The following is a 25,855-nucleotide window of genomic DNA, read 5'->3' on the forward strand; positions in this document are numbered from 1 at the left end:
AATGTGGATAGAGCAACCTCAGCTATCACATTCTACACGTCAATTTGTATATTTGTACATGACACAAGGAAAATCCAATTAAGTTTTGACAAACAAAAGTAAATATCAAAGGCTATGTTTGCGAGTATTCAGTCTTGGGTGAGACTTCGAAGCGGGGTGATCAGCAAGAGGGAGAGTTAGGGTTGGATGGAGAGGTGGGTGATTTCGGGTACTCCGAGGTAGTGCAATGTGCGAAGGACATCTATCCCATTTTGGGGATCTCTTGGAGGGGTAATGAGAAAAAGCTTTTGGATCTTTTGACAGTTCTTGAAGAGGAACGTCATGAGGTTTTGGTTTCTCCTCCTAAACCGAAAGTTAGAAGGGAGCTTAAAAACTTGGGAGTGTTCGATAAATTTTGATGCTAGTGATGATTACTCTAGCCGGGGTAAAGGCAAGAGGTTTTTTCAGCGTTCTGATGAAGCCCAAGGCTCTTGTTAGGGGGTTTGCTTGTGGGTGTCTTGTTGTAGTTCTAGTGGGTCTTAAGGGTCTTTTTGAAGTCCTTTCTTTTGGGTTTTTGCAGGTTTCCTTGGCTGGGTTTTCTTAGTTCTTTTAGTTTTTCTATATTGGTGATCCTTTTGTATACTTCTTGTATACTTAGGGGTGCCTTAGGCTTTTTATAACATTTGTTGATTACCTATCAAAAAAGAAAACATTTTCAAAAACTCTTTTCTCTTTTCAAACACAAAAACACAATTTTCCGAAAAACATTTACCAAACAAAAAACACTTAACAAACATATCCAAAGTTTTCATTTGGATTAGTCAAGTAGAATGCACACATTCTCATGGCCACAAAATTATGACAAACAATTGAAATAAACAGTGAGAGGCGAGAAGGCCATGATGACCATACAACTAGGACATGACATGATGCCAAAGAAGTTAAGAGCTCTAAACAAGTGAATGCTACTTCCAAGAAGTAAACAAGTTTGGGAGGAAGGGGGGGTAACAAAAGCTATTATAGAAGCAGCTGCAAGAAAATGGAAGCAGGCTGGACATGATAGGGAAACATGACAGCCAACATATTAAAAACTACAAGTGAGTACAAATAATCTAACTAGGAATTTAGACGGTCCACCCACAAAAAAAAAAAAAAAAAAAAAAAAAAAAAAAAAAAGGAGAGGAATTGGTGACCTATATAACTAAAAGAAGTGTAGTGGATGAACAATATCGCAAAACTGCTAACACTAGTTACTACAACCTTAACCATTCATCCCTCCTTTCTGAACTTAGCAGGGATTAGTTTTCTACTCTGATCATGATTCTGACAGACTCTTAACGATATAAACTCTCGAAAGATCTAACTTCCAAGAAGCATAAAGACTGAAGAATGATTTAAAAGTTCTGGAAGCACAAGTTCAAAAGTAAAGAAGCAAACATAAACAAGAAGTACTAGAGAAGGTTTTGCAATTCCAAAAAGTGCTTTCTTAATAAATATATATGACGATGCCCATCTGAAATCCCAACGCCCTAACCATGGTTGATAACAATTTTTGTTATAGGTGGAATGTTCGGAACTTGTAAGTAATATGGGCCACTATACCCATACAGATTCCATTAATCATCTCCTCACCCCTCGGTTGCATTAATATTATCTAAGTTGTAGAACTATTAGAACAAAACAAAGGTTCTCTTACATAAGACCGAATTTTTGTGCAAGATAACTCTCACATTTTCCGTAAGTTGTTGTAGGATCCAACTTTTGCCAAGCTAAGAGACGAATCTAATGTCTTACCCATGGAAATCATGTATCCATCAGACAACCACAGCCACACACCATTTCATATTTCTATAGAAGGAATTCTAAGTGTAAAGACGCAATCAGCATCATATCTGGCATATAGATTTTGCATGGGTAAATTATAAATTAGAACAATTAGCTTAGCAAAATATTAAGAGAGCCCTTACTCTCTGGACGGGCTGTAAAAGACCAGTTTTACAACTTCCAATAGAAATTGGACACATCAGAAAAAACACTATATAGAATAATAAGATGAAAACACTAGATCTTTCGACCAAACCAACCGACCGATCACTTTTCTCATCCCCACTCTGATAGGGTTTCCACTGAAACTATGACCATTACTTTTCTCATTCACACTCTGCCGATTTGTTTCCCGCGTCCATGATTTTGCCATTTCCATCAATTCTGTTGTGTCCGTCGATTCTGTACCTCTCTGCAAGAATGGGTTCCGATTTTGTCGAATAATTGTCGGTTTTTCCGGGCCAATTTGTTTCACAATTCGTGCGCTTGGTTCGATTTTGTGCACCAAGATCAGCCGGACCAAAGTATATTCCTTTCCCTTGATTATGGTTTCTCTTTGTGTATATACAAACATTTTTTTTTTATAAGTAAATTTAGATTTATTGAAAGATAAGGCACCCCTTAGTACACTGGAAATATACAAAAGGAAACACCTAATTAGGAATAGAAAAACGAATAAGGAAATCAACGAAGCTAATAGCCAATGGGGACAAAAACACCACTATCCAAAGATACAGCGTATGAAAAAATGAAACTAAAATATCTTCCATGGAACTATCCAAATCCTCGAAACATCTAAGATTTCTTTCTTTCCAAACACACCAAAAGATGCAAATAGGCACCATCTTCCAAATCGAAGCACTCCTCAGCCTTCCAAACTTCTACCAACAAGTAAACAAGTCAATAACTCTTATCGGCATAACCCAAGACATACCAAAACAATTAAAAATATTAGTCCACAAAGCGTAAGCCACATCACAGTGAAGAAGAAGATGATCCACAGATTCCTCATCTCTCTTGCACAAGCAACATCTGTTCACAATGATGATATGCCGCTTCCTGAGATTGTCCACAGTAAGGATCTTGCCGAGGGCTGCCGACCACACAAAAAAAACCGCCATCGAAGGAACCTGAGTCCGCCACACACTCTTTCAAGGGAAACCACTACTATCAGAGCAAGCTAAGGATCTGAAGAAGGAGCAAGACCTTGAACAAACCTATTTTTTTATATAAGTAAGAAGATTTTATTAAAAAGCGTTAGGCACCCCTAAGTACACCGGGAGTATACACAGGAACCATCAACCCTAAAACCCGAAACCCACAAGGAGCACCCATAACTCACAGAGCCCAAAAAAATAGAAGAAGGCCCCATCAAACACCCAAACCTGCCCAGAAAGCACCCCAATCCAACAAACTCCGCAAAACCCATAAGAAAACCCAAACAACCCTCCCAAAAAAACACCCACAACCCAAAATACATAAGAAAATTGAGCCCGAAATACAAAGAAAACCCGAAATATAAGAAAGCAAACCCAAAACCAAAGCAAACCCGAAATACAAAGAAAAGCCAGAGTTACAGGAAAAAAAGGGCAGTGGCGCGTGGAGCCACGCACACCGACGCATCACCGGCATGTGGAGACACGCGCCACCGGAGCGACGCGAAAACAACCGGAAGGACCACTGGAAGAAGCGAAAATTGCCGGAGAAGCCATCGGAGAGGCACCTGTGTGGAGGAGAGGTCCCATACGCAGCAAATCTAGCACCCAAAAATCAGAAACACCCACGACCACACACGCCGGAACAGCGAGTGGCAGCCACCCGCAGCAGTGCCGACGGCGGTGAAGAGCCGGACCACGACGGAGAGTCCTCCGGAGAGGCACTTGAACAAACTTTTCTTGGAAAGAGACCCACCAGAGCCTATTTGCACAATCTCTACTCACCTTGTTTGATTGCAACACTTGGAAAAAGGAAGTAAAGACACACACTTCCCAATCATGCGTCTCTCTCACAAAGCTCACATTCCACTGAGTAAAACTGCCCAAAACCTCCATATTATCCACAACTGAGGCATCCTTGACCCAAGCAATATCAAAGAGATTAGGAAAAACTTCCTTTAGAACCACATCCTCGCATCACAGATTGTGCCAAAATTTTGTCCTAACCCCATCCCCCACCTCAAATCTAGCAAAACCAGAGAAAGTCTCCCACCCTTTCCTGATGTTCTTCCACAACCCCACTCCATAGGCACCTACAAGCTCAAAGGAGCACCACCCACCCCATAAACTACCAAACTTGGAATCCACCGCAACTCTTCACCAAATATCCCTCTCAATTCCATACCTCCATAACCATTTACCTAGCAATGCGCAGTTGAACATCATCAAGGAGTTTCTTTTGGGCTATACAAACCTAAGCTTGAGTTTGGTTTGAGATAAAATTGCCGCGCTCACAAGCAGCTTGGTGAGCCTGTCAACTTTTGAAAAATTGGCAATATGTGTGTATGCATGCATATCAAGTAGGGTTGGCAATTTTTGACACGACCCGCGAACCCGGCACGAACACGACACGAAAAAACCGGGTTTGGGTTTATTATAATCGGGTTCGGGTCATAATCGGGTTGACCCTATTATGACCCGATTATAATCGTGTTTGGCGGGTCAACCCGCGATTATAACCCGATTACGCGGGTTGACCAGCTAACACGATTATAACCCGATTACGCGGGTTGACCTGCCAACACGATTATAACCCGATTAAAAAAAAATTGAAGGTAAAAACTAAAATTGAAGGTTGAAACATGTGAAAACAGTGAAATTGATGCCGTGTCGGGTAAACGGGTGACACGTTTATTAGTCGTGTTTGTCGGGTCGTGTTCGGGTTACCCGATTATTAGTCGGGTCATGTTCGGGTTACCCGATTATTAATCGGGTCGTGCTCGGGTCGCGTGTCACAACCCGATTAATAATCGGGTCGGGTTCGTGACAGACCCGCTTATGTAATCGGGTCAGTCGGGTTGACACGAACCCGACCCGTGAACCCGAATTGCCAACCCTAATATCAAGCTTGTTTCAAGCCTTATTAATGAACCAGCTCAAGAGCTTTGTTTTGTAGCCTAAACAAGCTGAGCTTTGTCTGCTCAAAAGCTTGGCTTGTTCATCAAACAAGCCTTAGAATTGGGCTTGAACTTTTTTGTTTAACAAGTAAACAATGAACAAGCTTTTATCAATACAAAGTTAACATATCAACTGTAACATGGAGAGGTGGTGTTGTGTGGAAGCAAAGACGTTTGTGTTTACGGTGGTAGAAGGAGCTTCGGTGGTGAGAGTGGAAGAAAGGAGGAGGAATTTCTCAGGCCTGGTACTGCTTGGCGCTCAAAGCATTGGGTGGCTGTTTTCGACCTTGGATAGTGTGCTGCGGTTTTCAGGCAAGGATTTTGTTAGGTCCTTCAGGGAGGGTTCCAAGGTTATCATCGTTAGGCGAGGAGGTAACGTAGCTGGAAGATTCCTTGAAGTGGCAGCCTATGCTTTGGGTGGTCTGAGAGGGATTATTTACATTCCTGAAGGTTGTGATGGGTGGGGATGGAGTAGATTCCTAGTTGAGTTGGGTAAGGTCAGGGATTTCCTCAAAGAATCGGCTGGGCAAGGTTTGGTTCGACTTGGACCTATGCCAGTGAAGGAACGGATAGATGGTGATGGAGCTATCATTGGTGCTGCTACTGGTTCTAATGGCTCAGACGGTGCACCATCTTACGTGGAGAAGGAAGGGTCGAAGCAGGTTCAGCCGGTGCATCCTCTGGGTAAAGACCTTCATGACCGTTATGTCTCTGAGAACGTGAAGGGCATCAGACGATTGCCTAAATTGGACGCACAGTCCCACTCTGCTGTTCGAGGCAAGTTAGAGTGTTCCTTTGGTGAAACTTATGCAGGCTTTCAGCTGATTGGAGGGGAACACACGTTTTCCTCTCTGTAGCTCTGGCAAAGCCAGTTGAAGAAGCTGCAGGTTGACGTGGACCGAGCCCTGAGTAGGGTTCGTGAAGGGCTCCTTTTGGTTGGGCCGGGCTTTAAGCCCAATGGTAATAGGCGGAAGAGTAAGAAGGACCGGAAGAAGAAAAATCGGAGACCTCAATGGGTTCCGAAAGCTCCTAAGCCCATTTCAAGTGATTCCACGGCCGATCTGGTTGCGCTTCCAGAAGTAGGGCCGTCGTCGGCGTCGGGTTTCGGTGGTCAAGGGAAGTCTCCGGAAAACTTAGTGGCTTCCGGCGGGATAGGTCATCCACCTCTGACGTCCAGTGTCCCTGTTTCGGAGAACCAGTTCGTTGCGTCTTCTTCCAGAACCGAGTGGGGATCTCGACCAGAAATCGCCGCAGTGGCTGTGAGGGAAGAAATGGGTCTGGCCGGGTTGATGGGTCCGATTACGGGAAGCACAGAGGTCGCCGGTGGTTTATGCCCCTCCATCGATATCCATGCACCGGTAAGCCTTGCCTCTCTTCCGGAATTGAGCACTAGGCCAGATATCCCAGCTCCTGGCTCTGAGGCCATAAACGCAGTGGTCAATGTCCCTGGCCCATCTCCCCACATCGTCGGAGGTCCGCTTATTCCCCCTGTAGTCCTTGCCCCGGCAAGTGCATCTCCCCAACCGGATTCTAGTGCTGGGACTGAGCTGTCCGTCTCTGTGTTGGAGGTATTACCCATAGTCCCGATAGTTCCTGCCAAAGTCCCGACGGATTCAGAAGATGTGCTCGTTGTTTGGGCTGGTCGGGGTTCTTCGAACTCTATGGTTTCCTCGGGTATTTCTTCCTCTGTTTCTATGTTGGAGACTGTCCCTTTTAACCTCTTACCCCCCTCCGGTTTGGGGCCCAGGATTGGATTGGAGCTAGTTTTGTTCCCGGAGGAAGAGCCGTCTCCTTTGTCTTGCTGTCCTAGTGACAAGGTTAGGGTTTTTCTGGTAAGAAATCTTCAAAAGACTTTTTGAAGGCGATTCTGGAGTACAGCCATTCGGTGGGGATTACGTGCAATGGCCATGAAGGTCAGCTTTCAACCGTGTTTGAGGCTATCCTTGCCGATAATGATAAGAAGGGAACGGGTTCTTGCTCGAAATTGGGCAATAAATTCTCTAGGGAACTAAACAGATTATCATGTTCTATTAATTATGATGCGTGTAGCGGAAGCACCTCTCAGAGTAGGTGCAAAGGGAGGGCGCTTGGAGGTTTTTTATGAAGCCAAAAATTCTTTCGTGGAATGTCAGAGGGTTAAACGAGGGTGGTAAGCGGTTGAAAGTCCGAAACTTAATTAGGCAATGGAAGGCAGATATTATTTGCTTGCAAGAAACTAAATTGGAGTTTATTTCCAACAGTTTAGTGAGAAGCCTTTGGGGATGTCACTTTGCTGATTGGTGCTACTTAGCCTCTTGCGGGGCCTCTGGTGGTATCCTAATCTTGTGGGATAGGAGGATTGTTGAGAAGTTAGACGAGTATGTGGGTGAGTTTGTTGTTGCTTGCTCTTTCAGGAGCGTTGCCGATGACTTTTCTTCGGCCTTCGCTGGGGTTTATGGTCCTAACTTCGACTCTTTTAGAAGCTCTCTCTGGGATGAGCTGGCTGGCCTTTCTTCTTGGTGGGAGTTGCCTTGGTGTATTAAGGGTGATTTTAATGTCACTCGCTTTCCTGCTGAAAGATCTAGGGAAGTTCGTCTTAACGCTGCTATGATGGAATTCTCAGACTTTATTTTCGAGCAGGGCCTCATGGATTTCCCTCTTGCAGGAGGGACTTTTACGTGGTCCAATAATCAGGAGAATCCCTCTTGGTCTCGTCTTGATAGATTTCTTGTTTCTCCAGACTGGGAGGTCAAGTTTCCAGGTTCTATACAGAAAAGGCTTCCTAGATTGTGTTCTGATCATTTTCCTATTCTTCTTGATTGTGGTGGCATTCATTGGGGTTCCAGACCGTTCAAGTTTGAGAATATGTGGTTAAAGGCTGAAGGGTTTGTGGATAGGGTCCGGCTTTGGTGGGCGTCTTATCGCTTTCAAGGCTCTCCTAGCTTCATCTTCTCTCAAAAGCTTAAGGCTTTAAAGGTTGATCTCAAGAGATGGAACGAACAGGAGTTTGGTAATGTGGAGTTTCGCAAAAAAATGCACATGGAAGAATTATGTACTCTTGATAGGTTGGAGGAACAACATGGTTTATCTCCCGAAGAAAAGGAGAGGAAATGTGGGGTCATCAGAGATCTGGAGAATTCTATTTTTCAGGAAGAGATTAGCTAGAGACAGAAGTCTAGGGTTCTTTGGCTTAAAGAGGGTGATAAATGCACTAAATTTTTCATCAAATAGCCAACTCGAATAGGAGGTCTAACTCCATAAAGTCGCTCTCTGTCAATGGCTCTATTTCTTCCGACCAGCAGGTCATCAGGGATCATGTTGTTCAATTCTATGAGTCTCTTTTTGCAGAACCTCTCCCATGGAGGCCTAGGATGGATAACCTTGCTTTCGACACTCTGGATGCAACTGAGGCCTCTTCCTTAGAACTTCCTTTAGAGGAAATGGAGGTCTTAGAGGTGGTGAAATGCATGAATCGAGACAAGGCACCAGGTCCTGATGGGTTCTCTCTTGCGTTTTTCCAAGACTGCTGGGATGTGATCAAGACAGATCTCATGGGGGTATTTTGGGACTTTCACTCTCATAGCAAGTTTGTCAAAAGCATTAATGCCACTTTTATTGCCTTAATTCCGAAGAAGTCTGGGGCTGTGGATCTTAAGGATTTTCGTCCTATCAGTCTTGTAAGTGGTGTTTACAAGATCATTGCAAAAGTCCTTGCAAATAGACTTAAAAAGGTTGTGGAGAGGATTATCTCGTCCCCTCAAAATGCTTTTGTGAAAGGTAGGCAAATTTTTGATTCAGTTCTTATAGCTAATGAGTGCTTGGATAGTCGCATTAAATCAGGTGAACCAGGGTTACTTTGCAAGCTGGATATTGAGAAGGCCTATGATCTGTCAACTGGGATTTCTTATTGTATATGTTGAGAAGATGTGGCTTTAGGGAGAGATGGTGTTCCTGGATAGCGCATTGTATTTCTACGGTGCAGTTCTCTGTTTTGGTGAATGGCACCCCAACTGGTTTTTCCAGCAGCTCTCGTGGCCTTAGACAGGGTGATCCTCTGTCACCTCTCTTGTTTGTTATTGTGATGGAGGCTCTTAGTAAGTTGTTCTCTGCTACTGTCCAAAGGGGCTTCCTATCAGGTTTTTCTGTGGGTTCTGGCAGCAGTGAAGTGATTAACATTTCTCATCTATTGTTCGCAGACGATACTTTAGTCTTTTGCGGGGCTAATTCTGATCATCTTCATTATCTACGTTTGTTACTTCTGTCCTTTGAAGTTGTTTCAGGTTTAAAGATTAATTTGGCTAAGTCTGTTATGGTTCCTGTGGGTCATGTGGATAATATGGGTGATTTGGCTTGCATCTTGGGCTGTGGAGTTTCCTCTCTTCCTATAAAGTACCTTGGTCTTCCGTTGGGGGCCCCTTTTAAGGCTAAGTCCTGTTGGGATGAGGTAGTAGGTAAGATTGAGAGGCGGTTGGCTAGCTGGAAGCGATTGTATCTGTCGAAGGGTGGTAGGGTTACTCTTATAAAGAGTACTCTCTCCAATCTTCCTACGTAATTCCTCTCCCTTTTCCCTATTCCCTCCAGTGTCGCTAGTCGTATAGAGAAGTTGCATCTAGATTTCTTGTGGGGTGGCATAGGCGAAGAATTCAAATATCACTTGGTTAGTTGGTCCAAGGTTTGTTCTCCTATCTCTAAAGGTGGTTTGGGCATCCGGAACTTGAGGATTTTCAATAAGGCGCTCTTAGGGAAGTGGTTGTGGCGTTATGCTTATGAGAGAGAGGCTTTGTGGAAATCTGTTGTGGATGCAAAGTATGGTTCTACTGGGGCTGGTTGGTGTTCCTTAGACCCCCCTGGGTCTCACGGAGTGGGGATTTGGAAGAACATTAGGAAGGGGTGGAGCTTGTTTTGTAGCTATACCAGACTTATCTTGGGAAATGGGTCCAGGATCCGTTTTTGGGATGATGTGTGGTGTGGGGAGATGTCCATCAAGGAAGGTTTTCCAGTTTTGTATGACATAGCTTGTGTCAAGGATGCTCTAGTGGCAGACCACTTGGTAGTGGTTAGTGGGTCCTATCAGTGGGACGTCAGATTTTTTCGAGCGGTCCACGACTGGGAGGTGGACGTCATGGCTTCCTTCTTCTCTTTACTGTACTCCTCCAGAGTTGTTCATGATGGGGGAGACCGGCTCTGGTGGTCTCTTTCTCACAAAGGGTCTTTTGATGTTAGTTCTTTCTATAAGGCTCTTGCTTGCAAAGATGCTATCTTTCTTCCCTGGAGAAGCATTTGGCGGACCAAGGCTCCTTTGAAAGTGGCCTTCTTCGCTTGGACGGCAGCGCTAGGGAAAATCCTTACCTTGGACAATCTCAGAAAGAAGTGTCATTGTGATTGATAGATGTTGCATGTGCAAAATGAACGGGGAGACTGTGGATCACCTTCTTCTTCATTGCGAAGTTGCACGCGCTCTTTGGTATGCCATCCTTAGTTGCTTCAGTCTGTCTTGGGTGATGCCTCTTCGGGTGATAGACTTATTCGCCTGCTGGTGGACGGGTGGACGCTCTAGGAGTGCGGCATGTGGAAAATGGTTCCTTGTTGCCTTATGTGGTGCTTGTGGAGGGAACGCAACAATATACAGTTTGAGGACAAAGAAAGAACCATAGAGGAACTCATTTCCTTTTTTCTTCATTCTTTGTACTCTTGGACGGCTGCGTATCTCGCACCTCTAGTGATTAGCTATAACGATTTCCTTGTATTGTTTTCTTCTTCTTCTTAATTGCCTTTCTTGTATACCCCATGTGTACTTGATTGCGCTTTGCGTTTTTTAATAAAACCTCTCTTACTTATCAAAAAAAAAACATCATCAAGTTCCTTATACACAAACCCCCTTCTGAAATTCGGGTACAAACCTTCGACCAACTCACCAAGTGATATTTGAAGTCATCACCAATCCCACCCCATAGAAAGTCCCATCGTAACTTCTCAATACGAGCAGCAACACTCCCCAGGATAGGGAATAGAGACAAGTAATATGTGGGTATGTTGGCTATGGTACTCTTGATAAGGGTAACTCTTCCACCCTTGGAGAGGTATAATCTTTTCCAACTGGCTAGTCGATGCTCTATCTTCTCAATTAACCCTGTCCCAATATGAGTGGACTTATAGAACACCCCCAAGGGAAGACCAAGATACTTCACTTGTAAAGAAGCAATCCCACAGCCTAGTATGTCGGCCATCCTACCCACTTGATCTACATTCTCCACTGGAATTAAATTAGACTTAGCCAAATTAACCTTCAAACCCAAAGCCGCTTCAAACAAAAAGAAAAGACTCCTCAAATAACGCAAGTGAGAAGACTAAGCACTACAGAAAATCAAAGTATCATCGGCAAACAAAATATGCGAAAAAGAAGCATTACCAACTATGAAACCTTCCAACAAACCCCCATTGACCGCAGCAGAGATCATACGAACATATATTGTATTGAAACACTTGGAAGATTCAAACCAAACTATTTCTGGTAAGGCTCCACACGGTTGCAACAAGAAGTCAAAATATTCAATTAAAATTTATGTGGTTAGGCTGTTTGTTTGTGAGAAAAATTTTGGGAGCAATTCTTATGCGGTGGGTAATGGTTGGGACAAGGTGGAAAAGTTAGGATTTTTAGTGAATATTGCAAGAATCTCACCTTGCTTGAAGGAACAAACCAACACACAAGCCAATAGAGAATTGCAACCCAAAAGACGGTGGTCTTAGGCAGTGAGCAGTGGCAAATTCTGACAGCGGCCTTCAGCGGAGGAGGTGGTGGGTTATTTGCGGTGGATACGGTGTGGTTAGAATGAATAGGAGAAAACCTGGTTTAGGCTTAAAGATCCGGTGTTTTCCTCACCATTCTATTTGGTGTTTTTAGCCATCATGTTAGTGTTTTATTGGAGGCTATAAAAGTGGTGTTTTACAACCAGTCCGGATTGAAGATTTTCTCAAAAATTAATTATACAGAAACCTAGTGTAACATTAGGGACTCTTACACCAAATCTATGCCGATTCCCTCCTAGTACAAATACATAAATCAGCATTAACACATAGGCTTCACAAAGGTGGACAGCTCTTCCCTTTTCCAAATTACCAACCTCCAATGGTACACGTAAGACCTCCTCCTTATAAAGGGAAATATACACATGCAACTTTATTTGTGCATGTTTGTATGTCAAGAAAAGTGTTGTAATCAACATGATTCACCAATGTCAATATATCATAATATGCCCCAAAACAGTGCTATATAATATATGTCACAGATTCTATAACTGTTTGTTGCCGAAAACTAAATGCATTTGACCTTTATGTATATGAGAGATAACAATCAAATGTATTTCTAAGGTATTATACCTTCCCAATCCATGAAGTATGGCCGCACAAATTCCACCGAAGATTCTTATTCTATGATGAGACATGAAGGACCAAACCACCCCCATTAGTATACACAACTTTCTTCTTTTTGTTTTCTTTCATGAATGCAGTTTAATTACCAAATCACTAATACAGACAGTAGGCTGCTTACCAGAAGCAGAAACCTCTGCCTTCCAAAATATCACCATCAACTCCTGAAACCTCTTTTCTCCAAGCTTATTTCACCACAGCACTGCAACAACACTTCACTAGAGCACAAACAAAAGTGGGAAACTTACTTTGTATATATCCTTAGAAAATAGATTTTGGAAAAGCCTCATATATATTGCATAACCCGCCTAATGCCATCCCACATATGTATGGTTCTATTAACTCTCTTTTTTATAAGTAATTGAAGTACCATTAAAAGCGAAAAGCAGCTGTGCAAGTATAAAGAGTAGAAAGAAAAAGGACTCTTGGCGGGGGGATGGGGCTAGGACTAAGTTTTGGCATGATCTGTGGTGAGGGGATTCAGTTCTTAAGGAAGCTTTTCCATATTTGTTTGGTATTGCTTGGGCGAAGGATGCCTTAGTTGCGAAGAATATGGAGTTTTTGGGCGGTTCCAATCAGTGGAACGTGAGCTTTTTGAGAGAAGCGCATGATTGGAAAGTGGATGTCTTTCCTTCCTTTTTCCAGGTGTTGCACTCAATCATTGTGAGAAGAGGTAGTGAAGATAGGCTTTGGTGGGTCTCTTCCAAAAGAGGTTTGTTCAAAGTCAAGTCATTCTTTAGTTCTTTGGCTGGCTCTAAAGGTAGTTGCTTCCCTTAGAAGAGTGTGTGGCGGACTCAGGCTCCTTCGAGAGTAGCGTTTTTGGCATGGTAGGCAGCCCTAAGCAAGATCCTTACTTTGGATAATCTCAGGAAGAGGCAAGTTATTATGGTGAATAAATGTTACATGTGCAAAAGAAGTGGGGAGTCAGTAGATCATCTTCTTCTTCACTGCGGTGTGACTTCCGCTTTATTTAATGCTCTCTTACTCGCTTTGGCTTGTCTTGGGTTATGCCTAGAAGTGTTATTGAACTGTTTTGGCTTGTTGGTGGACGTCTGGGAGGCTGAGGGGTGCTGCGATTTGGAAAATTATACCGATTTGCCTTTTTTGGTGTTTATGGAAGGAAAGAAATAATGTGTTTCGAGGATTTGGAAAAGTCCTTGGAAGATATTTTAGCTTCGTTTCTTCATATTTTATATCTTTGGACAGTGACTTTTATGTCCCCACTATTGCTTAGTTTTGTCGAATTTCTTGTTCGTCTTTCTCTTTCTAGTTAGATGTTTTCTTTTGTATACTTCTGGTGTACTTAGGAGTGCCTTACGCTTTTAAGACTGATTATTACTTTTAAAAAAAAAATCAGACATTAAAAGTAAAGAATCTGAGAAATATACACCTCTTTTTTTTAATTAATAAAAATATATTAAAAAAAAAAACGTAAGACATCCCTATGTACATAGGTAATATACACAGGAACAACAAAACCATCAAAAAAAAAAAAAAAAACCCAACAAGCCTGCTAGACCCTAAAACCCAAGACTCACATGAGGCACTCAACACAACATCATGTGAGTCTTTCCTTTCCAACGCCGAGAGGGTGCATTTGCATCGCCGTAGTTAATGGAGCTTTTTAGGTTCAACAGCTCCCTCATACCTTTGGTCTTTTGGCGCGCAACCATAGTTTTCCAATGAAACTCCTCTTCAATGGCATCCAGGATTGTCAAGGAAGGATCTCACCCTCATCACCATCCATCGCCCAATCCAAAGGCATGTCGGGATATAAAAAACCCAAAGGGTAAGGGGATTCTCCATCCTCCCCATTCCAAATCTCGTTGCCCTGATCCCACACTACAATCTCCCCATCCGAGCCAAAGCCTACCGGCCACTTCTGAGACTAGATCAAACCATTAATCATGAAATCCTCATCCTTTTGATCGTTAGGAGTGCCGCAACCACCCAAAAGGGAAGGAGTCCCTTCCACCCCAACTTCCTTAGCAACAAGAGTCAATGACGACAAGGCCGACACTTTATGAGAGAGAAGGGGTTGCACTAACCGATTAAGAAACCCCCTCCGAAGGAAACCCCTCGCCGGAGAAGATTGCTTAATAGCAACCTTCATGGAAACTGCCACTCCAACAGAATCCAGCAGTGGCTGCGCCGCATCCACCAAAACTTCCTTTACAAGAAGGGGATCCTCCACCTTAAAGCTGCAAAGACTTGGTCTCACTGACAATATGTGTCCTCATCACCGCCACAGACTCTGCAAATAAGCTCTCATCCAAATGCACTGCTCTGCCTTCTCTAGCCCTCCTAAAGTAACTCTAAAACGGCTTAGATACCGACAACGCTGGAGTAGAGAGATGTAACCTTTCTCCCAACTCAGCCGCCCCAGAGAAGAGCCACCAAAAGAAAATGATTCCTACCTGGTGGAGGTGTTCCTTGGTTCTGGTGCCGAAGAAGACCCCTCAGACCTGAGGGAAACTTCCAGAGATGCTGAAGACAGCATCTCTACTGTCAAAGCAAAGAGCATGGCAGCAGAAAACAACGAATTAGCAGAGGATGTTGACAAGGGAAGAAAGACAAACCTTTGAGCAACAGGGTTTTCGATCGTGTGAGAAGGTTGAGCTACGTCCTCCAACGCCAACACCAAGACGGAATCTATTGTGACCACCGGAGCTAAAACACACCCACCGACGAAAGCAGACCTCAGCTGAGAAGACCCACTTTGCTGGACTACGAAATACCCGATTGCAAAAGAAGACAGCGCACTGACCATCGATGGTGAAGTAACAAGCCTCGCCTGTGGACCTTCGGCATCTTCAGGCGAAGATGCGGACCCCCGATCCGAAGAGAACCTAGGACCCACTCCGGATCCCGAACCTGGCCAGCATCCATAACCGAATCACCCTTAACAAATCCAGAACCCATCTTCTCACAAACCAGTTTGGGCTTAGATGCAAACCAACCCAGATGAACACCTTTAAAACCCACTATGGGTAATTGGTCAAGCCCAAAACAAACCACCTAACCCACTTCAGCCTTAATCCGATTGCACATCTTTCTCCACGCAAACCCTAGAATCTTCTTCTATGAGCGAAAGATGAGAGTACCCTTCATCTTCTTTGCCGTCTTCACTGACCCAGACTCTCCTCTGAACCAGCCTCCATCCTCTTCAGATTCCTCTCCATCTTAGAACAATCCACCGCCAATCTCAGATCCTCGCCTCCGTTCGCCCACTCAAAACAAACCAACACTGGAAACAAATCAATGTGACCACCAGAGTCCACAGTAGAACTGGTTGTAGCCCACACCACTTCCGCGAAGGACCCCCTAGACAAAAAAGCCTTGAAATTTCAACAGAACCCTGCAACTCAGACTTGTTTGAAAAGGAACCAACATTTGACGCAACTCTCTCACAAACCAACACCGTCCCCTTCCTTCACGACCCTCGAGAAGCCAAATGATACCTTTCCGACCACCCTCTGCATAAACCACCACCTCCAGGTAACGGACGGCCTTATTATCACCCCAACGAACCATTAGCACCTTCTCAACCCGAAGACTTCAGCACCTCTTCAATCGTATCCACCAGCCAAACGGATCATTGGACACCCAAAAGAACATACCCAATAAAATCTTTCCTCCTTTCCTCCAAACAAAATTCTGCCTTATCTTCTCGCATCGAAAAGAAGAATTTTTTTGCTTCCACGGAGAAATGTCGCTCCATATCAGCACCGCGTGCAACCCCGCTCCACCACCAGCACCAACCTAGCTCAGAATTGAAGAGCCAAAACCAAACCAAAAACACAACCAAAAACAGAGAGCTATACGAAAACCCAACGCCATCCGAGCTTCAAAGTAGCAAGAGAGAATGAAACCCTAACGGGACGCACCTTCACGCACCACCACTGGGGTGAGTGAGATGGGAATGAAAAAAGGAGAGAGGCCCTCTAAGGACTTCAATAATGTTGCTCTATGTTTTCGCATAGCTCTACAGCCAACCAAAACACCGAATGATTTTGACACTTTGCTTAACTACGATTGTGACCTTTACGATTTGCACCAAGTTTGTATGACTATAAATGTTACTTGTGAGCTGCCAAGTAGCAGTCTCGCAACAGGTCTAGCGCAAAAGGATCAGTCCTTCACTTGTTTCTTGGTATGAAAGGAGGCCTACAAAATTTTCACAAAGCCATGCAAGGGAATTTTGTACTATATGTAAGTTGACAATAGGAGCGCATTCTAAGGCACGTTTAACAAGGGCTTATTTGGGATCAAAAAATAAATTAATAGCTAAATACCAAACCAAGGGAATAACACGTTCTAGTCATAAGTTAGTTTAACAAGGACTTGTTTGGGATCAGAAAATAAATTAATAGCTAAATGCCAAACCAAGGGAATACCACATTCAAGTCATAAGTTGGGGCATCAATGGAAGGTTCTCCACCTTACTTCAGAACTTGGTCATCTAAGTTGTTGCCTAGTGTATCCCCACCTCTGCAGCTATGAATTTCCTCCATTGAACCTCTGAGTGTCACACATTGGAAAAGTACCCAATTGTCCACCTATTTGGCACTACTTTAGTTGCTCAAAGTCTGATGGCATATCTCTTTATCGAAAAAAAAAATTAGAAAATAAAAGAAAAATCTGCTTCAGGAATACATCATATCAAAATGTTATTGACTTTTAAGTACATGAAAAGGTATATAGATGGAAATATTGAAATCAAGTGTACTTGTAGAACATTATCGCATTAGTACATCACTCAAACAACAAACAAACATGTGACCTTTGTAAAAGGGAAACCGCTGGATAAAAAAAAATTGGAATAACAAAAGATGATGAAAAAAAAACCTGAAATTTCTGCCTCGAGACATAATCTTCTAGATTCTTGCCAACCACTTCCATTTGCTTTGAATTCCCCCTTTCTTCCTGTCGATTTATTGATAAGGAATCCTTTGCGTGTTTCAAAGTTTTATCATTCGGGGATGCTCCGCGCACATCCTACACAACAAGAGTAAAACATATGATGCAGACACGGCGCTTTTCTTACAATGTTTCAGCTTACCACAAACAGCAAATAGATTCTCAAGTAATAAGCCCAGTACAGATCCTGAATAACAAACCTCTCTCAGAACAGAGCAATGGATTTCGTGGGTGGCTAGTGCAAGCATGATAAGATCAGCATCCTAAAACAAGGGTCACATGTTTGTTTGTTAGTCGCACATTACAAGACCCTTTACTGTCTGCATTGGAACTGCAATGAGGACATGTATAAGCAATGGCATTTACCAATCCATACAGACAATGCCTAGTGTTGGGATCATATCCCGGAAGATTCCTTTGCAAGCGAATGTAAGACATTATCTTATGCTCCCCCTCACCAGGTACATTGGCATCAGAAAGAATGACCTAAACATTCTCGCGTACTCACAGATTTAGGTGGAAAACAATAAGAGAGTAAAAGACCACGCTGAAACACTTGTCAATTTTACCTTGATTTCCCGCCATCCGGCATCCCTATTCATCCTCAAATGTATATAATAACGAAGAGCCATTGACAACAACACCATGAATTCAGTTCCAGGCGTGATTACATTTGAGTCCAGCTTCTTCGACTGCTCCAAAGAAGCTGACCTTTCTTCTTCTGCTTCGAGTTTGCACTCACTCCCATTGGCCTGAGAATGATCACAAGTCACCTATATTATAAGGGAAGAAACAACAAAACATTAGAGTATGGCCAAAAAACCAAATAGTAGAATAAATTTATTGTTAATGAGTTTTGGGGGGAGTTTTTGTTTTTGGTTTGAAAAAGTAATATGATGCAACATAAAGTTGAAATCTGTTATTGTGCTTTTAGGAGTGATTTGTTTTTTGAATTGTTTGTTAATTTATTTGTCTTGAGAACAGAAAACAAAAACACAAACAAACATAGCCATTATCAACAAAGTTTTATAGTTTGTGAATATTCTGTTGTTTTAAAATGTTAATTCATTATTTGTTATCAGCTTAAGCTTTTTTAAGCAAGTATCCAAATTCAAACACGATTCTGTAATTTATATCTCATTTCCATTAAATATTGCTCGTGTTCATCTTCAAAAAAGTGGTTGAGGATTGGTAGAATATTAACTAAACAGTTAAATTCCCAAGCTTTTAACATAAGTAGTGATTTATCGAATCAGACTTACTTCGTCGGCTGCATCCTTAGCAGCCCGAAAACGCCTCGACCGCTGCTGATTCATTTTAGCTCGCGGTGCAACACCATCTGCATCAATAAGAATGAATGTTGTTAAGCTCTTTTGAAAACAAAAGCGCGTAATCCTCGGTGAAAACCAAATCCCTATTTCCTACAATTTGAATTTTGGAAAACAGCTCAAAAGACGGACCGATTGCGAGGTAGAGAAGCTTGCGGGGCCTGACGATGGAGAAGATGCGGTCGATGTAGTTGAATACGGCGAGGAAGACGTCTTCGTAGCTCTTGGGAGGGGGCAGGCCCTCGGGGTGAAAGCAGGGGTGGACGATGCCATTCATGTCGAGGTAGAGGTTATCGAATTCGACGCCGTTTGGGTTCGGTCCGGTCGTGTCCAAAAGGTGGGGTTCGTCTTCGATGACGGTCGCCACCGCGAGCGGGTACCTCTCCACCAGCCATCTGTAGAATGCCGGTATTCCCATTCTTTTTGGGCTGTAACTGCGACGGAGAGTGTCTGTTTTACTTTTAAGAGGGTTCTTCTTAGGGTTTTAGAGCACCGAACTTAAGTCTGACGTGTCATCTCTTCCTTGTTTGCCGGGCAAATAGAAGCTTGAGGTGTTTAGAATAAAATAATTTTTCTTCTTCTTTTATTTTTTTTAATCCTTTTATATGCAAGTAAGAACAAGCATAAATCAGCACAACTACAAAAATAGAAAATTATAGAATCCACAAAATACAAAGATCAAAAAGAAAAATTCAATATTGACAGCAACCCAACTACAACTCTAGAGGGGGTTGTTGAAGGCGAAGGAGGCAATCGATGAAGCAAATAGCCACCAAGATCATATATTTTCAGGTCTAAATCTTAATTTAAAATTTTTGATAAACCAAAAATTGCTCTATAAAGGAGAGTAAGGGAGATTGTGATGGAGGATAACTACTCCATGAGAACAAAAATGAAGGCTCTTATATGGTAAAAAATTGATAAATATTTTCTAATTAAGGTCCTCAATTATGGTAAAAGTAATTATAAATTGAAAGTCTCATTACTCACATTCATGAAAAATCTCAACGTTTATAAATTCTTGGAAAGTTCCACTAATTTACTTTTTTTAAAAGCCTCATTTTTACATTCAAAAAAGTTCAAAATGCATAATTTTTTCGTCAACATTCATTTGAATTAAATGCTTTGAAAAATATAAAAAGCCTTCAAAGTGCATAATTCTAATTGTTTGTGTTGTGCATAATAGAAAGAATTACACCATCGGTGAGTCTTCAACTTCTAACATTTTTTTTCGCATTAGATTCCATTACAAATCACTCTTTATAACTTAGTTCCAATTTTCTTCTTACTTTTTTTTTTTTAAGTCTTATTATTTCAAGTCTTTGAATCAAGTGCATATGACTCTGAGGACCTTTCTGATGTGGCTGCCTTAGTGGTTTGAGATTCACCTGATTCTTTTCTCTGTAATTCAAAGATTCATATGATGTTTTCTCAAGCATCCTGAAGGTAATAATTGTATCTATAATCCATATTCTATTTACTTGCTTATATTTGAATTTGACATGGCCTTCTGGTTTTTTTCCTTGTTATGTGTATTATCATGTAATTCAGGATTTTATTAGATGTCTTTTATATTTTAAAACATTAGTCAAAGACATTGGTCATAATACATATTTACCTCATATATATATAATTAAAGAGTAATGATTCACTACCACCTAAATATACAACTTTTCACCACCTTGTCTATGTGGCAAGGTGGTCCCCTACTAACTTTAGAGTTTTTTTATTTTTAAAAAATAAAATAAAGTGGGGGACCACCTTGCCACATAGACAAGGTGGTGAAAAGTTGTATATTTAGGTGGTAAAGAATCATTTCTCATAATTAAAAGCGTAAAATGCATCTAAGTATACAAATTGTATATAAAAGGAAACATCTAACTACAATGACCAAAAAGAACAAGAAAATCAGTATAACTAATCGTCAACGAATTAACATAAGTAGTTGTCCCCAACTTTTTTGATAACTTTTATATTATCAAACTATAAACGCCTGAACTGCTCTTGTGAGAGGCTTGAAAAAAAAGCTAATGGCTTTGTTCACTGCTATTGAAGTGAGTTGTAGTCAAAAGGATTCGGTTAGTTTCCCTTCCTCTCATGCTAAGGCAGTGAATAGAGGCAAGCGTAAATCTTTGGCGAGAGCAGAACGTAAGGAATTTTGAAAATCGTGAGAGTGAACTGCTAAAAATAAAAAAAGATGATGCTACAATCCATGTATACATGGAAAGTGGCTTGGAATAGAGTGTATGTCTCTAATTTTTCTAAGTTTTGGAGTTACGTTACTCTTTTTCTATAATTTAGGGAGTTCTATTGTATACTCCATGTATGCTAGAGTTGCATCTCTTTGCAATTTTAATAAATATAGATTACTTATAAAAATAAAAATAAAATGTCTTCTTGTTCTAGTAATTATGATCTCAAGGGTGCTTACTTAAGCTGAGATAGAGGTATGAGGAGGGATTCTTCTTGTTCTTTTTGAAGCCCAAAATTTTGTCTTGAAATGTTAGAGGGTTAAATGTGAGGGATAAAGGTATGAGTGCCAGGAATCTACTTAGAGAATGGAAGATCAACAATATTTCTTTTTACATGAAACTAAATTGGAGCTTTTATCAAGGGTTGAGGTGCATAGTTTGTAGGGATGTCAATTTGTAAATTGGTGTTATATAGGTTCGAGAGGGGCTTCTAGAGGGATCTTGTTAATGTGGAATGAGAGGGTGGTGAAACGAATTGAGAAGTGTAGGGGGGCAGGGGGATTTACTATTGCTTGCTCCTTTAAAAATGTCGACAATAATTTTGTTTGGGCTTTTGTGGGTGTTTTATGGGCCTAATGTCAGCTTTGAAAGAATGTTGTTAAGGGATGAATTTGTAAAATTGCTTAGTTGGTAGAATATTTCGTGGTGCATTGGGGCGATTTAAATATCATCCGCTTACCAAGGGAGAGATTGAGCGATTCTCGTTTCTCTACTGCTATGGTGGAGTTCTATCATTTCATATTTGAACATGGTCTTATGGATATCCCTCTAATAGGAGGTAATTTTACGTGGTCTAATAATCGAGACACTACTTCGTGGTTCAAAATTGGCAGGTTTGTTTTTTCTCTTGATTGGGATGCCTAGTTCCCATATGCTTCTCAAATGAGGCTCTCTAGGTGTTTTATCGAACCACTTTCCTATTACACCTGATGAGTTGCCAACGGAGAACGAGATATTTAATTTAAGTTTGAGAATATATGGTTAAAATTAGAGGGCTTTATGGAAAAGGGAAAAAGTGAGACAATGGTGGTTGCCTTACAATTTGCAAGGCTATCCTAGTTTTATCTTGCAATGTAGTTGCTTTGAAAATTGACTTGAAGAAATGGAATGAGAAGGTGTTTTTGGTAATGTTTAGAAGCGAAAAAAGTCTCTTTTGGAAAAACTCCGAGGTCTTGATGTTTTGGAAGAAGGAAGAACCTTATCTAATGTTGAGAATTTCAGAAAGGCTGAGACTATTAGTTACTTAGGAGGACTACTTTAATAGAAGTCAGTTAGAGATAGAAATTGAGGGCTTTTTGGCTATAAGAGAGAGATAAGAATACAAAAATTTTCCTTTTCAGTTTGTCTTAGACGAAACAATACTATCAAACCTTTAGATAGTAATGGCTCAATTTCTTCCAACATTTATGTTAGAGAGCATATTCTATAGTCTTACAATTGTCTTTACTCGCCAATTAGCTTTAACTCAAATAAATCTCCCTCCTTTTGTAGTAAGGTGGAGGGTGAAATCGTGGGTTCAAGTCGCACTGGGTGCATGTGTAACCTACCAATAAAAAACAATTGTCTATACTTTGAGCAGTTTAGTTGGCAGCCTAAGTTGGATGGTACTTGGTTAGAAATAGCTTTTAAGGAGAGTGAGGTTTAAGGTGGTGAAAACTCTTAATGGTGATAAGCCCCAGGCCTTGATGGTTTCTCTTTGACCTTTTTTAAGACTTGTTGGGAGGTTCTTAAAAAAAATATCATGAATGTTTTAATGAATTCTGTGATAAAGGTAAGTTTGAGAGTGTAACGCCCAAAAAAATAATCATTTGAAATTATATTGCAACCATATATGTATGTGTGTGTGTGTGTGTGTGTGTATAAAAGATAGCTAGTTTGAGGATTGCGCTCAATCCATAGAATGTGGCGCTCGAGCGACATAGAATTGCAGAGAATAGGACACACGTAACACCTGTCTTCTGGTTTTTATCAAAATAATCATTGCCCAGCTGATATTTCTCATCCATGCACGAACCCAGTTTGTTGGTGTCTAGCTCTTAACTATTATGAAGACAAAAACAACCTTATTAATTAGAATCTTCAATAAATTAGTTAGTGACTTAACTTTCATTAATGCTCTGTTTGTTTCGGCGTAAAATGATTTCTGGAAAATGATTTCAGCATTTTCCGATGTTTGGTAGAGGCAAAAATAATAGTCAATCAGAAAATGATTTCTGTTTAACCAAAAATGCTTAGTAAATTTCAGAAAATGATTTACGCTTTTTAAAAGCGTAAATCATTTTTCAAAGACGCCAGACGCATTCGACTCCTTTTAAACCACACAGTCGACCTTCACGTTCAAGCAGTCGACCACCACCGAAATCTTGCCAGTACCGAAATCCGACAATATCAAGTCAATATCACCGGAATCCGGTCATTTTCCCCGGAATCTGGTCAGCCCAGATTCCGGCTACCAAATTGGTCGCATTCTGGCCATCTGGCCAGAACGGCCGGATTCCGGCCGGCTGGCAGGATCTGGCCAGAAAGGCCGGATCCCAGCCAGCTGACCGGATCTGGCCAGAACGGCCGAATTTCGACCGGAATATCCTGGCCAGAACGGCCGGCCGGATCTGGCCATAAAATCCTGGCCAGAACAGCCGGATCCTTGCCGACTGGCCGGGATCTGGCCAGAACGACCGCATTCCAGTGGTTCTGGCAGATTCCAGCCAATATGCCAGAGTCCGACCGTTCTGTGCCGGATTCCAGTAGTTTTGGCCAAAATCCAGTCATTTTCACCGGAATTCGGCCAACCAATATTCTGATGAAACTGTCCGGATTCCAGCCTTTATCTTGGATTTTGGCTAAAGTAACTAGAATCTGGTAAAAGTAGTCGGAATTCTGTCGGTCAGTGACGGAATCTCATTTTCGGTGATTTTTATATTATTTTACATTAATATTTATATGTTTTGAATAAAAATTAATTTTTATAGGTTAATATGATTGAATAAAAATATAAAAAATATTTGTAATTTTCCATACGCGCCAAACATCGAAAAATGCTTTCGGCGATAAATATTTTCCAGAAAAATGACTTCCCTGAAACCATTTTATGTTGAAACAAACGAAACATAAGTTGGAAACCAACTTGAGGTTACTTAAGGATATAAGATATTAAGCATGTGATGATTGTTTTCTTATCTGATATAGTGACTCAACATCTACGTGCAAGCCCCCCCAGCCGTGGATGTGTTTAACCCAAAACAAGATCCAACCCTTCAACACTTCTATAAATGGAAGGCATATGCACCCAACGTTCACTTCATCTCCTTTAGAAAAACAGAGAGCTCCCCAAAATTTTGAAAATTCTCTCCTTCTTTCTCTCGGCCAGCATGGGTTTCAGTCTATTTCTTTCTTTAAACAAATCAGCAAGAAAACACTCTCTCTTTCTCTGTGACTCTCTCTCAATTCTTTGTAAACAAAACAGAGAACAAAACTCTCCAAAATTCTCACTCTCTCCCTCTCGGCCAGGTAGTGTGTAGAGGATTTATAACCCAGCTTTTGTTTCTAGAAGCCTCTCGGTAAAGCTTCTAAAGTTTAGTTTTCAGTTTTTACAATTTCTAAGGTACTATGTTGCTTGAAGTTTAATTACGAGTTTAAAAGATATTTTTAAAACTATGTTTAAAAATGGTGCACTTATTTACCAAAAATAGTATACTTATAATGCCCAAATTATTTTAATATTCTGTAAAAGCATCGTTGCACTATCTAAAGTTTTAAAACATTTTTTGCATTAGTTACACTAATGCCGTTGTTCTGCCTAAATTTTATAAATTTATAAAATGAATTATTTATATTAATGAGGTCACTATGTCCATTTTGTACAAAAAAATATATGTGCTTTAAAAGAATAATGATCGTATTAGTTTAAAGATATTTTAGGCATTAATTAAATAAATGTCGTGGTAATACCCATATAAAAATATGTGATAAAATTACCTACCTAATTTTATATGCCAACTTAATGCCTAGAAAAACATTAAGATCTATAATAAATTATTTGAAGTCAAAAGTGACAAAAGTGATAAAATAATCATTTTTAGCGATTAGCACTAATTCACTATCACATGTACAAAACCGTGTTGTAGTAACACTTGTATGGATATTCTCTGAAAGTGAAAAATAGTAAGTATAAATTACTTACTAAGCATGATACTGATTTCCATAACATAATGATTGCATATTAGTTTAATTGTATGTTGTGAATGGAACATTGTATATTATACTATTGTGACTAATGAATTTGTTAATAATAAAGCTGGTAAGTAGCAAGGGGCAACGACTACCAGTGGGACCTTAGGCTCCCGTGAAAGATTTAATAATAAACAAGACTGGGATCTTAGGCTTTCAGTTGGATAGGACCATAGGCTTCCAGCAACAAACAAATAAACTTTATGTGGAATGAGTAATGGCTCCAAAGATATCCGTTAATCAAGTAATGGTTCTAAACAAGTGGAATGAAAGAAATAAAATAAATAAGACTTTGCATATAAAACTATCATCATATCATTGCTTTATATATATATATATATATATATATCACTTCATGACTATAGACCATGAATTGTTTATATATATATAGACATACGGTTACATCATTGCATTGTGTAATTCTAAAGAAATCCATAACTATTATATTATTGAAATAGCTGACTCACAGTATGTGATTGTAGTAATATCTACAATCACATAGATGATTATGCAGATCTGAAGGAAGGAGATCAAGTTGGCTAGGGCTCATATGTTAAACCTGATATCTATGGATTACTTTTGATAGCTTTAATATTTTAAGCTAACATTTGTATAACTAGTTATATTTATTTGTAATTACTTGTGATTACAATCATTATTGTATGGTATTTACATGTTTAGAATAATGTTTGTATTTGGTAGGCTTTTTATGTATGTTTATGTGCCATTTATGGCATTTGATTTGATGTACCTAGAGTACTTATCACATGTGAAGAAAACTACATGTCTAATTAATATATTGAGGT

At 40.8% G+C, this 25,855-nt stretch overlaps 1 protein-coding gene across 2 annotated transcripts in view; it reads right to left on the bottom strand.

Annotated features, from left to right (window-relative positions):
• The window catches only part of LOC133861521 (5'-3' exoribonuclease 4-like), a 45,409-nt gene extending 26,347 nt beyond the window's left edge, over positions 1-19,062 (bottom strand). The window contains exons 1-6 of one of the 2 annotated variants that reach the window (XM_062297306.1): positions 18,703-19,062; positions 18,505-18,581; positions 17,812-18,015; positions 17,609-17,728; positions 17,443-17,505; positions 17,171-17,320 (exon numbers count right to left, since the gene is read on the bottom strand). In XM_062297306.1, the coding sequence (XP_062153290.1) occupies positions 17,171-17,320; positions 17,443-17,505; positions 17,609-17,728; positions 17,812-18,015; positions 18,505-18,581; positions 18,703-18,988 (900 nt within the window). In that variant the 5' untranslated portion in view covers positions 18,989-19,062. The remainder of the gene's footprint in view (positions 1-17,170; positions 17,321-17,442; positions 17,506-17,608; positions 17,729-17,811; positions 18,016-18,504; positions 18,582-18,702) is intronic. The other variant, XM_062297307.1, reaches the window with a different exon arrangement.
• Positions 19,063-25,855: the final 6,793 nt, after the last annotated feature.

Source organism: Alnus glutinosa, chromosome 2 (assembly GCF_958979055.1).
Source record: "Alnus glutinosa chromosome 2, dhAlnGlut1.1, whole genome shotgun sequence".
In the NCBI taxonomy this organism is placed as follows: Eukaryota; Viridiplantae; Streptophyta; class Magnoliopsida; order Fagales; family Betulaceae; genus Alnus; species Alnus glutinosa.